The 15,379-nt window shown below is 40.5% G+C and overlaps 1 protein-coding gene across 7 annotated transcripts in view; it reads right to left on the bottom strand.

Annotated features, from left to right (window-relative positions):
- Window positions 1-15,379, bottom strand: part of tbpl1 (TBP-like 1) — a 50,095-nt gene that overhangs the window by 19,066 nt on the left and 15,650 nt on the right. For 4 of the 7 annotated variants that reach the window (XM_073056348.1, XM_073056346.1, XM_073056345.1 and 1 more), the window contains exons 2-3: window positions 11,305-11,371; window positions 10,869-11,061 (exon numbers count right to left, since the gene is read on the bottom strand). In XM_073056348.1, the coding sequence (XP_072912449.1) occupies window positions 10,869-11,003 (135 nt within the window). In that variant the 5' untranslated portion in view covers window positions 11,004-11,061; window positions 11,305-11,371. The remainder of the gene's footprint in view (window positions 1-10,868; window positions 11,062-11,304; window positions 11,372-15,379) is intronic. The other 3 variants (XM_073056350.1, XM_073056349.1, XM_073056351.1) reach the window with 1 other exon arrangement.

Genomic DNA, 15,379 nt, shown 5'->3' on the forward strand with positions numbered 1-15,379 from the left:
TCTGAAAATGCACCTGTATGGGTCCCAGCCATGTCTGCCTGTTTGTCAGCTACATGGAACAGTCTATGTTCCAAGCCAACACTGGTGACCGACCTGCACTTTTCCTACGCTACATCGACAACTGCATTGATGCTGCTTCCTGCAACCATATCGAACTCATCAACTTCATCCACTTTGCCTCCAACTTCCAACCTGCTCTCATATTTACCTGGTCTATTTCCAACGCTACCCTCCCCTTTCTCAGTCTCACTGTCTATCTCTGGAGACAGCGTATCCACTGATATCTATTATAATAAGCCTACGGACTCTCACAGCTACCAGGAGTATACATCTTCCCACCCTGTTACTTGTAAAAACGCCATCCCCTTCTCTCAATTCCTCAGTCTTTGCCACATCTGTTCTCAGGATGAGGCTTTTCGTTCTAGAGTGAAGGAGATGTCCTCCTTTTTCAAAGGGAGGGCTTCCCTTCCTCCACGATCATTGGTGTCCACAACCACATCTCTTCCATTTCAGGGACGTCTGCTCTTGCCCCATCCTCCCACCACCAACCAGGGAAAGAGTTCCTCTTATCCTCACCTACCACCCCTCCAGCCTCTGTGTCCAGCACATAATTCTCCAAAACTTCCGCCATCTCCAACTGGATGACGCACCAAGCACATATTCTCACCCCTCCCCCCCACCAACTTTCTGCTTTACGCAGGGATCACTCCCTACATGACTCCCATGTGCATTTGTCCCTTTCCACCGATCTCCCTCCTGGCACTTATCCTTGCAAGCAGAACAAGTGCTACAAATGCCCCTTCACCTTCTCCCTTACTACTCCAGGTGAGACACTTCACCTGTGAGTCTGCTGGGGTCATTTACTGTGTCCGGTGCTCCCGGTGTGGCCTCCTGTATATTGGTGAGACCTGACATAGATTGGGAGACCGCTTCGCTCAGGACCTACGCTTTATCTGCCAGAAAAAGCAGGATCTCCCAGTGGGCACACATTTTAATTTTACTTCACATACCCAGGGTTTTCCTTTATGTCCATGCATGACCTCCTCCACTGTCATGATGAGGCTACACTTAGGTTGGAGGAACAACATTTGGGTAGCCTCCAACCTGATAGCATGAACATCGATTTCTCGTATTTCCGGTAATGCCCCCCAATCCCTTCACCATTTCCCATCCCCTTTCCCTCTTTTACCTCATCTCCTTGCCTGCCCATTGCCTCCCTCTGGTGCTCCCTCCCCCCTTTTCTTTCTTCTATGGCCTTCTGTCTCTTTCACCAATCAACTTTCCAGTTCTTTACTTCATCCCTTCCCCTTCAGGTTTCAGCTATCACCTTGTGTCTCTTTCTTCCCTCCCCTCAATTTTTAAATCTATTCCTCAATCTTTTTTCCTACAGTCCTGCAGAAGGGGTTTCGGCCTGAAGCGTCAACTGTACTCTTTTCCATAGATGCTGCCTGGCCTGTTGAGTTCCTCCAGCATTTTGTGTATAATATCCTTTTTGTTCACAATTATTCAAATTATTAACCTATGGTTATACTACAAAAATTTAAGTGGCCAATTCCTATATAAACTCTTGGGACAAAGGAGCGCACAGTTGCAAGATAAAGTTTGTGAATACTTTGTAATTACCCTCCGGTTTTCTACGTAATTACTCAAAATATGATCAGAACTTCATCTAAATCACAAGCTGCCTGAACTAATAACACAAACAATTTTATTTTTTAAATGTCTTTATGGAACATTCCAGGCTGGAGAAAGTATATGAACCCTGTATTTAATAACTGGTAGAACTTCCTTTAGCAGCAATAACCTCAGCCAAACATTTCCTGCAGCAACTGATCAGACTTGAAGAATGGCAATGAGGAATTTTAGACCATTCCTCTGCACTAAACTGTTTCAGTTCATCAATATTTTTGGGATACATTGCATGAACAGCCCACTTCAGGTCATGCCACAGCATTTCAAATGGGTAAAGGTCTGGACTCTCAGTTGGCTATTCCAAAACATGTATTTTCTTTTTTTTTAAAAACCCATTCTGTTGTTGATTTACTCATGTTTCAGATCATTGTCTTGTTGCATCATCCAATTTCTATTAAGCTTCAGGCAATGGACTAGTACTCCTGCAAAATGTATTGATACAATATTGGATTCATTTTTCCCTTACTGATTGCAAGCCATCCAGGCCCTGCTCAGCAAAGCAGCCCCAAACCATGATGTTCCTTCCACCACACTTCACAATTGGGATGAAGTTTTGTATTGGTGTACAAACATAGACGTGTGCACTTTTGCCAGGAAGTTCAACTTTTGTCTCATCTGTCCACAAAACATTGTCCCAGAAGCATTGTGGAACGTCCAGGTGGTCTTTTTGCAAACTTCAGATGTGCAGTAAGGATTTTTTTGGAGAGCAGTGGTTTCCCCTCTGGTGTCCTTCCATGAACACCATTCTTGTTCAATGTTTTTCTTAAAGTGGATGCATGAACATAGACTTCAGCAATTTCTAGAGATTTCTGCAGGTCTTTTGCTGTTACCCTTGGGTTCTTTTTACTTTCTTCAGCATTGCATGTTGTGTTCTTTGTGTGATCTTTGCAGGACACCCACTCCGAAGGAGTGTAGTAACAATACTGAATTGCCTCCATTTGTAGACAATTTCTCTTTAGAAATGCTTTTGTGGTCTTCTCCAGCTTCACGCACCTCTACAATCCTTCTTCTCATGTCCTCTGAAAGTTGTTTTGATCAAGCAATGGTGCACATAACATATCTTTCTTGAGAACAGCAGGCTCTGTCAGTAAACTGTTTCTCTTTAATAGGGCAATGTTGTGATGGAAAATAACTGGTTCTTTGAGTCTCAATAGTAGAGGCCTGGACACACACAGTTTTAATAATAAGGAATTTATTTACAAGGGGAAGTCGGGTCAACACAAGCAACTACAATACACAGGAAGCGCTGTGGGGACAGGGTACGGTTACACAAACAAACAACAAGGGAAAAGCACTACGACAGCTATACCCCTTGACCTTGGATAGCTGCGGCTCCCTTACCAGGATAAACGATAGACCTTCCCAAACATAAATCAATGCACTTACCTTCAATGAGGTGGTCTGTAAGAGAGAGCGAGCCAGGGCCAAGTCTCAACTTTTATAGCATGGGGCTGGGCGAGATAATCCAATTAAGGTGACCAATAATTTAGGTGTGCATTGATTAGTTGGGAGGGACCAAATGTTGATTGGCATGTGGTGTGTCCTCCGACCAGCCAGGTGGCAGTGCATCTGTCACGTGGCCGGTATCTCTGGATACAGGCAAGCACCTCTACAACTCACACCTCCAATCTCATCTCACTGATTGGAGCACCTGACTCCAAAAAGCTTTTGTAGAAGGCATTACCCCAGAGGTTCACATACATTTTTTGAACTTAGAAACACAGAAAACCTACAGCACAATAGAGGCCCTTTGGCTCACAAAGCTGTGCCAAATATGTCCTTACATAGAAACTACCTAGGGTTACCCATAACCCTCTATTTTTCTGAGCTCCATGTACTGGTCCAGGAGACTCTTAAAAGACCCTATTCTATCCACCTCCACTGCCATCAACAGCAGCCCATTCCACACACTCACCACACTCTGCATAAAAAAAAACTTACCCCCAACATCTCCTCTGTACCTACTTCCAAACATCTTAAAACTATGCCCTCTTGTGCTAACCACTTCAGCCCTGGGAAAAAGCCTCTGATTATCCACACGATCGATACCTCTCATCATCTTATACACCTCTATCAGGTCACCTCTCATCATCTGACACTCCAAGGAGAAAGGCCGAGTTCACTCAACCTATTCTTATAAGACATGCTCCCCAATTCAGGCAACATCGTTGTAAATCTCCTCTGCACCCTTTCTGTGGTTTCCACATCATTCCTGTAGTGAGGTGAGCAGAACCGAGCACAGAACTCCTAGTGGGGTCTGACCAGGGTCCTATATAGCTGCAACATTACTCTTGTCTATTAAACTCAATCCCACGACTGATGAAGTCCAATGCACTATATGCCTTCTTAACCACACAGTCAACCTGCGCAGCAGCTTTGAGAGTCCTATGGACTCGGACCCCAAGATCCCTCTGATCCTCCACACTGCCAAGAATCTTACTATTAATATTATATTCTGCCATCATATATGACCTACCAAAATGAACCACCTCACACTTACCGGGGTTGAACTCCATCTGCCACATCTTAGTCCAGTTTTGCATCCTATCAATATCCCACTGTAAACTCTGACAGCCCTCCACACTATCCACAACACCCCCAACCTTTGTGTCATCAGCAAATTTACTAACCCATCGCTTCACTTACTCATCCAGGTCATTTATAAAAATCACAAAGAGCAGGGGTCCCAGAACAGATCCATGAGGCACACCAATGGTCACCGATTTCCATTCAAAATATGACCCATCTAAAACCACTCTTTGCCTTCTGTGAGCAAGCCAGTTCTGGATCCAATGTCCCCTTGGAGCCCATGCCTCCTTACTTTCTCAATAAGCTTCGCATGGGGTACCTTGTCAAATGCCTCATTGAAATCCATATACACTACATCTACTGCTCTACCTTCATCAATGTGTTTAGTCACATCCTCAAAAAATTCAATCAGGCTCATAAGGCACAACCTGCCTTCTCATGGCCTCTTCTGGCTCTCCTAATTTCATTCTTAAGCTCCTTCCTGCTAGCCTTATAATCATCCAGATCTGTATCATTAACTAGTTATTTGAACCTTTTGTAAGCTCTTCTTTTCTTCTTGACTAGATTTACAACAGCCTTTGTACACCACGGTTCCTATCCACTACCTGTCTCATGGGAACGTACCTATACAGAACTCCACACAAATATCCCCTCAACATTTGCCACATTTCTGCCGTACATTTCCCTGAGAACATCTGTTCCCAATTTATGCATCCAAGTTCCGGCCTGATAGCCTCATAATTCCCCTTACTCCAATTAAACTCTTTCCTAACTTGTCTGTTCCTATCGCTCTCCAATGCTATGGTAAAGGAGATAGATAGATAGAATTGTGATCACTATCTCCACAATGCTCTCCCATTGAGAGATACGACACCTGACCAGGTTCATTTCCCAATACCAGATCTACCCTACCTACTCCATGATGTCCCTGTTCCTCTTGGTTGGTCTACAAAATACACTCAGTTATTGACCCCTTCCTGTTCCTAACTTCCACCCACAGAGACTCCGTAGACCATCCCTCCATGTCTTCCTCCTTTTCTGCTGTTGTGACACTATCTGATCAATAGTGCCATGCCACCACTTCTTTTGCCTCCCTCTGTCCTTTCAAAAACATCGAAAGCCTGCCCCTCGAACATCCAAGTCTCTGGCTTGTTTAAATGGTGTACTCAGTATTGACAAGTACAATTGTTTGTGTGTTATTAGTTTAGGCAGATTAGGTCTATCTATTATTGATACTTAGATAAAGATCTAAGTCACAATAATAGACAGAGGAGCAGGCATCAGAGTAGAGGTAGACAGAGTAGGGGGGCTTTGGCAATAACAGGTCGAGACGAGGCAAATTACTTGTGTAGAATAGAAACAGGAAGTATATCTGTGAGGCCAGTGTTTTCTACTGGGTGACAGATGTGCGATGTCCGGGAGACTCCCAGCATCACGAACAACCAGATCTGTGCCAAGTGCGTCAATCTGCAGCTCCTTAGGGACCACGTTAGGGAACTGGAGATACAGCTCGATGACCTTCACCTGGTCAGGGCAAGTGAGGAGCTATAGGCAAGTAGTCACCAGGGCCTCGAGAGACAGATAAGTGGGTAACAGTCAGGAGAAGGAAGGGCAAGAGTCAGATACTAGAGAGTACCCCTGTGGCTGTCCCCCTTAACAGTAAGAAATCCTGTTTGAGTACAGTTGGGCAGGGACAACACACCTGGGGAAGCAACAGTGGCCGTGCCTCTGGCACAGAGTCTGGCTCTGTAGCTCAGAAGGGTAGGAAAAAGAAGAGGATGGCAACAATGATAGGGGACTGTATAGTTAGGGGGTCAGACAGGTGATTCTGCGAATGCAAGAAAGAAACATGCATGGTAGTTTGCCTCCCAGGTGCCAGGGTCCGGGATGTTGCTGATTGCGTCCACGATATCCTGAAGTGGGAAGGTGAACAGCCAGAGGTCGTGGTACATATTGGTACCAACGACATAGGTAGGAAAAGGGAGGAGATCCTGAAAACAGACTACAGCGAGCTAGGAAAGAAGCTGAGAAGCAAGACCTCGAAGGTAGTAATCTCGGGATTACTGCTTGTGCCATGCAACAGTGAGTATAGCAATAGAGTGAGATGGAGGATAAATGCGTGTCTGAGAGATTGGAGGAGGGGGCAGGGATCAAATTTCTGGATCATTGGGACCTCTTTTGGGGCAGGTGTGACCTGTACAGAAAGGATGGGTTGCACTTGAATCTCTGGGGGGGGGGGGGGGGAATGTCCTGACAGGGAGGTTAGCTACAGCAATTGGGGAAGGGGGGGGGGGGGGGTGGAAGTGTTGGAACCAAACTGAAGAGAAGGAGGAAGGGGCAGTTAGCTCACAAATAGAGAAAACTTGTAGATAGTGTGATAGGGAGGATGGGCAGGTGATAGAGAAGGATGCGCTCAGACTGATGGTATGAACTGTGTCTATTTTAGTGCAAGAAGCATTATGAACAAAGTGGATGAGCTTAGACCGTGGATCAGTACTTGGAACTATGATGTTGTGGCCATTACAGAGACTTGGATGGCTCAGGGGCAGGAATGACTACCTAGAATGCCAGTTTTTAGATGTTTCTGAAAGGTCAGGGAGGGAGGCAAAAGAAGTGGGGGCATGTGAGATTTTAATTTCCCAAATATCGATTGGTATCTCCCTAGAGTGAGGGGTTTAGATGGAGTGCAGTTTGTTAGGTGTATTCAGGAAGGTTTCCTGACACAGTATAAGCCTACAAGAGGAGACACTGTACTTGATATGGTATTGGGAAATAAACATGGTCAGGTGTCAGGTCTCTCAGTGAGAGTGCATTTTGGAGATAGTGATCACAATTCTATCTGATTTACCATAGCACTGGAGAGGGGTAGGAACAGACAAGTTAGGAAAGCGTTTAATTGGAGTAAGGAGAAATATGAAGCTATCAAGCAGGAATTTGGAAGCGTAAATTGGGAACAGATGCTCTCAGGAAAATGTATGGCAGGAATGTGGCAAATTCTCAGGGGATATTTGCATGGAGTTCTGCATTGGTATGTTCCAATGAGACAGGATGCCAGGGTAGAGGAACTGTGGTGTACAAAGGCTGTTGAAAATCTAGTCAAGAAGAAAAGCTTATGAAAGGTTCAAAAAAAAAACTAGGTAATGATAGAAATCTAAAAGATTTTAAGACTAGCAGGAAGGAGCTTAAGAATGAAATTAGGAGAGCCAGAAGGGGCCATGAGAAGGCCTTGGTGAGCAGGATTCTGGAAAACCCCAAGGCATTCTACAAGTATGTGAAAAGCAAGAGGATAAGACGTGAGAGAGTAGCACCAGTCAACTGTGACAGTGGAAAAGTGTGTATGATAAAGTAAGGAGTACTTCACTTCAGTATTCACTACGGAAAAGGACCTTGGCAATTGTAGGGATGACTTACAGCAGACTGAAAAGCTTGAACATATAGATATTAAGAAAAAGATGTGCTGGAGCTTTTGGAAAGCATCAAGTTGGCTAAGTCACCAGGACCAGACGAGATATAACCCAGACTACTGTGGGAGGTGAGGGAAGAGATTGCTGATCCTCTGGCAATGATCTTGGCATTATCAATGGAAATGAGAGAGGCTCCGAAGGATTGCCAATGTTGTTCCCTTATTCAAAAAAGGAAGTAGAGATAGCCCAGGAAATTACAGACCAGTGAGTCTTACTTCAGTGGTTGGTAAGTTGATGGAGAAGATCCTGAGAGGCACGATTTATGAATATTTGGAGAGGCATCATTAGGAACAGTCAGCATGGCTTTGTCAAATTTAAATATATTAAATATATTTAAAACACAGTGGGATAGATTTTTGCATTGCAAGGGAATTAAGGGTTACGAGGAAAAATCTGATAGCTGGAGCCGAGTCCCTGGCCAGATCAGCCATGATTGTATTGAATAGTATAGCAGGCTTGACAGTCCAGATGGCCTACTGCTGCTCCAATTTCTTATGGTCTTATGATAAAAGTGAAAGAACACAACTAAAACAAAAAGAAACTAAGTCAATTCATAATGCAAATGATCATGGTGTGGCTGATCTGGAATGAATAGGGTTTTGCTGATTGGTTCATGACTGATTGAACCTACTCCCAATGGAAGCTATGAAAAGTCTGAAAAGTGTGTGTGTGTGTCTGTCTGTCTGTTAGGCAAGCTAAGATGAGCAAAAAAAAAATACCTGCACCACTGTAATGCTAAGCCACGACTAGTCGTAAGAGGTCTTTTAATGCCATTATCACTGTTGAATTTCCAGGCATCAAAATGATGGATTTTTCAAAGGCCAGAAACTGGACTAGCCAAATAAATAGTATGACAATAAGATCATGTACGAGATTAGATATCTTATGACGAGTGACAAAACTCTATACAGCACCAAGCCTTTCTGTCTGCAAGGCACAAGACTGGAGGACGATGGTATATTCTCCACATCTCTGGATGAGTGCAGCTCCAACTCTCAAAACTCTTTACAGAGTAGGTCACTTGTAAATATTGATGCACCTCCATCAACTATTGTAAATATTCATTCTGTCCAACACCACACACAAAGGCTGCAGTGCGAACCATCTTCAAAATTCATTGCAGCTCCTTGCTAAGGCTAGGCCAACAGCATCCCTCAAATCACAAACTGTGTTAATTCTGAAACACACCACCATCACCTCATTCAGGGATAGGCAATAAATTCAGCCCATTCCAGTTGGTGGCGTGATCTTAAAAAAGAATAAATGAAATCAGTCTTTAATTAAACACTGCAGAAATTGATTTTCTTAGCATAGTGAATGCAAGACACCTATATTCAGAACAAGGAGGCTTAGTCAGTAATCATTTCCTATTACATCGCTTCAGAAAATTTCACTTTTGCCTTGAAAGACAAAAGCACCTTTTCTTTAATGTTAACTGAAATGTACTTGAAATACTTACCCTGATGCAGCTACCTTTTTAAAGTTATACATCTGTTTTAATATTCTAAGTTGATGTTATCCTAAATTTGTTGAATTCTAGTTATTTTAGCAGAAGTCATTGAAGTAATTAAAAATGCTTGGTACACAATTTGTTATGATGAATTATGGTTATGGTATGCATGCTTACTTATTAATTGCAATAATTCAGTTAGCATACCAAACGATAGAGCATACACTTACTAATTCATGTTATAGTAATGATAGCTTGAAAAAAAAAATCCTATTTAACCTTTGACAATATTGTTTTAGGATACTGGTCCATTGTATGTGGAACCACAATTATGAGATAGCTGGGATGAGGGAATTCAGTTATGTGGAGACAACTGAAACACATGGCTTGATCACCAGAAAAAAAAAGCTTTAACAGAGGTGTCCAAAATCAAACAGTTATAAGTGAATAAATAAGGCGGAACTGTTTCCTGTTTTGGACAAGTCAGTAACAAGAGGACAAAGATCTAAGATGAATGTCTGAAGAACTGGAACAAGAGGGATTGTTTTTCCATGTACTGTGAGCTACTGTTTTCTGAAGTGCACATTGGGCAAGGAGGCAGAAGATGAATTAGAAGGAAAAGTCAAGAAAACTGTATAAATATTTGAAAGAAAACAATATGAAGAGCTCAGTAGAACAACAGAAAATTGCAATTAGATTCCTCTGCAGAAGAACCAGCAAAGAAAGACACAATGGACCAAATGAACTCCTACCATGTCAGTTCATTGCATGATTTTAATTATATGCAAACACATGATTAGTGATGCAGGGTCTTTATCTTACAGCAATCCAGAAGCATGAGTAATTCAGATGGGAGGCTTAATACACGTAATCATTTCCACTTAATTCATCAAAATAAAGCACAAAATGTAATAGCAGCTATAAATACCAAAGATATAATGATTTAAATTTTCATTCAAATTACAAAAAAGGGTATACAAATTACAAAGGTATCCAGTAAGGAAAATGATCAGCTCAAAACCAAATGAAACACTAAAAAAAAACAAGTTAAAATTCTGTTCATTGTCTTTTAATAAAAGGCTGAAAGGCAACAAGTGAAATTACCACAGATTTTCAATTTTCTGCTGTCCGATTGTTAGGAAATCCCATCAAGTGGTCATTTGGCTTAATGGAACTCAGATTTATGCTTGCCTTTAAAACATATTGGGATCCATTATGTGAGCTTCCTTTAAACTCACTGGGTTCAGTGGAAAATTTATTGTACTAGTTCGTAACATCTAAAAGCAACCAAATGTCTAAAAAACTGTATGAGGATACCAACAGGATATCCAATTGCATCACAAACCTGGAACCTGGCACCAGTGCTGAGGGTACTGGATGAGTGGAGCTTAAAATTCCAAAAGGCTACACTTAAAATTCATTATTCAAATCAATTATTAGATATACTCACAAAGCATCTTGAAAACTTCAAAAAAATTGAAAATTAAAAACATCAAGTTTTTCAGTTGCCTACATCCACAAATATTAATAAGATTAATCATAAAATTACAGAGCTTATTAAGCAATAACAAATATTACCCTTATTGAACTGATCAGTAAATAACCTTGAAATTTACTAACTTCTGAAAACAAAATTTAAACACGACTATCACTTATTGTTGCTTATTGCAGTATAAAGAATATCAGATGGTTTCTTGTAATACAATGAAGGGTAGACAAAAACTAGATCTTACCCCAACATCTCTTTTGTAGATCACATTTGTTCCTTCCAGTGCAATCTTTCGCAGATTTAAATGGCATCTTGTTTTAAAGACACAGACCACATTTGTTATCAAAATATCCAGTGCAATATCATTGTCTGGTTCCATGGGTGTGGCTTGTTATTCAACTGAGCAAAAGGCTGCATACCATCTAGATAGTGCTGCACTAAGTTAGACAACAAAGTGTTAATTTCACACATTTATAAAAAGATGAACATCAAATTTAAGATATCAAGCCATTGTCCGAAATCTGGCGGACTGTACTTTTCAAGTTAGTGACCTGAAGCACGACATAAAATATAGGCATCACCAGAGAAGTTGAATATTGATTGGAATATTGTGGTGTCACAAGCCAAATCACAACCTGTTTTGCCACTGGACTTGAAAGAACAAATAGAAAAATACTCACCATGGTCAGCTGGGCAGTCAATTCTTAATATCTGAGGTCAAATATAGACGTCAAGCAGAAAGCAAACCTGCAAGTGAAACAATCAGTTTAGTTTACAGTCTGAAATCTCAACCTGTTACCTGCTAAGCAACAATACCCACACAAACTAATAACATGTGGCATTTAGAAAAACAATAGTGAAAAGAATTTGGTTGCAATGGAAGCTTGAAAATTGAAAACAGAGGTCAGGCCTGTAAAGCAACAGGGAAATTACAGTTAAATACCTCATAACCAGAGTCATTAGTACCTATTTACATGCAAGTTATCCACTTGGAAAAGTGATTATTGCCACATATACCAAAATAGTGAAAAAACTTGTCTTGCATACTGTTAACACAGATCAATGTATAACAAGTCACTGAAGTAAAACAATGTAAAGTATAGCAGTAACCAAATGCAGAATAGAGTGTTACAGATAAAGTGCAGCCCGGGCAGACAGCAAGGACAAGTCCATCCAATTGTATATTTGTATAACAGCAGGATAAAAATGTCCTTGGGCCTGTTAGGCTGCTTTCAGCTTTTTGCATCTACCACCCAATGATAAGAGACAGAAAACAGAATGTCCAGGGTGGCTGGTGTCTCATGATGTTGGCTACTTTATCAAGGCAGCAAGAAGTTATAGTTATAGACATGGAGGGGAGGCTGACTTCTGTGACGTCCACACTCTAGTTTCTTCTTGTCATGCACAGAGCAGTTGTCATACCATGATAGATCAAGGTAGGATGCTTTCTGTGGCATATTGATTTAAAAAAGAAACTGCTGAGGTTCAGGAGTCATGCGAAATTTCTCAAACCTCCTGACAAAGTAGAGCTGGAGAGCTTTCTTGGTTGTAGTATCAGCATGGTTAGGTCAGGTCAGGTTGGGTTATGTTTACTCCTAGGAACATGAAGCTCTCAATATTCTCTACCTCAGCATCACCGATGTAAACAAGAGCATGCACATCACCCTGCTTCCTGAAGTCAAGAACAGGCTTTTTTATTCTGCTGACATTGAGTGAAAGGGTAATGTCATGGCATGTCATGAGCCTCTATCTTGTTTCTTCATTCTCACTTATTGTTATTTGAGATACAGCCCATTCCAGTGGCATCATCCCCAGGCTTGTAGATGGAGTTAAGAGCAGAAACTGGCCACAATAGTCATGAGTATATAGGGAGCAGAGTTGGGAGCTGAGGACATGACCTTAGAATTAAATTAATGAAGGCAGGGCTATAGTCAATGATCAATAATCTATAAAAGATCAGTGCTTACTTATTGGGCACATTACTATTCACAGCGCAAGATGCTATCAAGCTTTCTTCACCCTCCATTCTCTTCCCTAGCCATGGAGTTTTCCTTCAACTCGATGGATATTTACAAAGAAATGTAAATTCAATAGCACTAAACTACTTCCCAGTGGGGAGTGAGTAAAAGATGGCAGCAGCCTCTGAAGGAACAAATATTTTAATACTTTAAGTATACAATTTATTAAGCAAGAATATCTCAATTTTCTTTTCAATTAGGTTTTGGGGCAAGATGATTTATAGGGGGAATCTAATTTCTAGAAAAAACTATTCACAACTGTATACCAATGGTCAAGTTCATTCCTTTTGAATGTTTTAATTGTACGCAAATTCTGCAAATTAAGATCCATAATTGTATTACTTTTGAATTTAATGATTTCAAATAATTACTAAATCAGATGTTCTTGTAATTTAAATCTTAAAATTCAGTTCAATATGGAAAATCAAAGGCCTTTTCTAACCCCTATTAATGTCCATACCTCTGGGACGTTGGTAAGTCATTTTAAATAAAAGCATTGCTCACTGCTTAATTTTCAATACAGTTTAATGTAAAATATGGATGAATATGTTCAGCTATAAAAGTAAAATATTAACCTGGCCAGAATATAGCCAAACCAAATTCATTGGTTCAAATACATTAATCTCAATCATGTTATTTCTCAAGTGATACTTCCCAGTTTTATTATAAGTAATTTCTGGAGGCATTTGTAGAAAAGCAGAAAAAAAAGCTTCCCTTACTTCTGTTGCTAAAATGCATTTATAAAGTACTAAGTTAGTACTATTCAGAATATCTGATCTAATGCACAGATAGTGGCAGAAAACATAACGGAATTTCAGCAAAATGCTGAGGATCACACTAAAGGAAAATCCCACTATGAATGGCCAGAGTTGCTTCATGAATTGGATTGTGCATTCCATTCATCTAATTGGAGGCACAAGGAACATGATCTTCAACCCCATGAGATTTGCATTAAGCAGCACCATACTTTTAAAAATCTCATTGAACTAGAGAAACTGTGGAGCATTCTCCATTAATTGAGCTGAACACCATTCACCATCTATGTTCTTCATGGTGGCATCTTAAATCATGGGGTTACAAGAGACTTTGTATCAATGCAATTCTAGTAACAAGCAAGGCAAATGAAACAAATGAAACATTTTTCTCCCTGTAATGTTTCACTTTAGCTCCACTAAGCTTTTATGCAGGAGTGAATTAATCTACAATTTTCATATGAAACTGTTCTTGTACTCATAGTAGTCTTTCATACCCTTGCTCATCAAATACATAGGTATTTTACAATGGGGATGGTCAAAGGTTCCATTTTCACTTCTTTTTAAAAAACAATTCTCATCAGCTGTAAATGGCTAACATCCCTATTCTACAAGAATATTCTTTCCACATTCACCTTGTCAAAGCCTCTCATTATCTTATGTTTCAATCAAGACTCAACTTTTAAACTCTGCCAGTTTACTTGCTTCGCCTGACCAGCCTTCCTTCATGAGACCACCTACCCATTCCAGATGGTAGTTCAGTAAACCTTCTCTGAACTGTTTCCACAGCATCATCATCTTTCCTTAAATTTGAAATACATACATGGTACTCCAGATGTATTCACACCAATACAAACTGACATTCATGTACATTTTGGTTGAATTGAGTGGCTCCCCCAATTAGCTGAAGTTTTATGGAAATAGTTAAAAGGTAGATAAAACAAGCCAAACTACTGTTTAGCTGAGTACTTAAATGAAATACAGAAAAAAAGTTAGAATACCACATATACCTCTGCATACTATAAAACTGTATTAGTTGTTAATTGTTTTCAGAGGAATTCATCTGCCATGCTCTCATGATAAACTGTAAATGAACAAACTCAACAGACACCTAGTACAGATAATGGTTGGCTTCATATAATGCAGACAACTGCATCTCAAAATCTTCATTGCAACATTCAAGGTAACATTCATTGTAATTCCTAACTTGAAGTAGTAAAATTGTTTCATTTTTACTCCCAGTTGTTTCTAGTATCTCAAAGACTGAATGCTTGAAACCGCAGTGAGCAAAACAATTCTGAATTGTTTGATTATTTCTCACCAACTATCAGTGACAAAAATAACAGCTTTTTGAACACAAACACACACAACTTACACCATTTAAAAACTGATCACTAATCATGGTGTAGTGTCTAATGGCCACTGACGCTAGGTAGAAACTATTCAACGACAGTCTCCTGCCCCAATTACCGTAGATTCCGGATTTTAAGCCGCTACTTTTTTCCCACATTTTGAACAGCTTTGAACTCTGCGGCCTTTAATACGGAGTGGCTAATGCATTTTTTTTTAATGCCGCCAAAAACATTTTGCCTCGTAACAGTAGACCAATAAAATTGATGAGTAGTTCACAGAGGTCCAATGAAATTGTACGATAAATCAAGCGCACTTTCACAATTAAATTATTGTAAATCAGTCATTTGTACTCACCCTCATCAACATGGAAAACACTCGAAGAAAAGCATTGTGCTGCCTTTATGGCAGTTATTTAGTTTATAATATTTTCGCTTAGTAATTCATTTTCTAGTTAAAGTTAGAAGAGTTTTAACTATATTTGTTTTCTGTACTACATCGCGGGATGCTATGACGTCACACCCGGTTTCGCCGCGTCTTGTGGGAAATGCCGGTTTGCGATAAACGGGACGGCGGGGGCGAGCGGCGGAGCCAAAACGCTGCTTTTAAGTTAAAGGCGATCAATAACTTTTCCT

This window comes from Hemitrygon akajei, chromosome 9, assembly GCF_048418815.1.
Source record: "Hemitrygon akajei chromosome 9, sHemAka1.3, whole genome shotgun sequence".
Lineage (NCBI taxonomy): Eukaryota > Metazoa > Chordata > Chondrichthyes > Myliobatiformes > Dasyatidae > Hemitrygon > Hemitrygon akajei.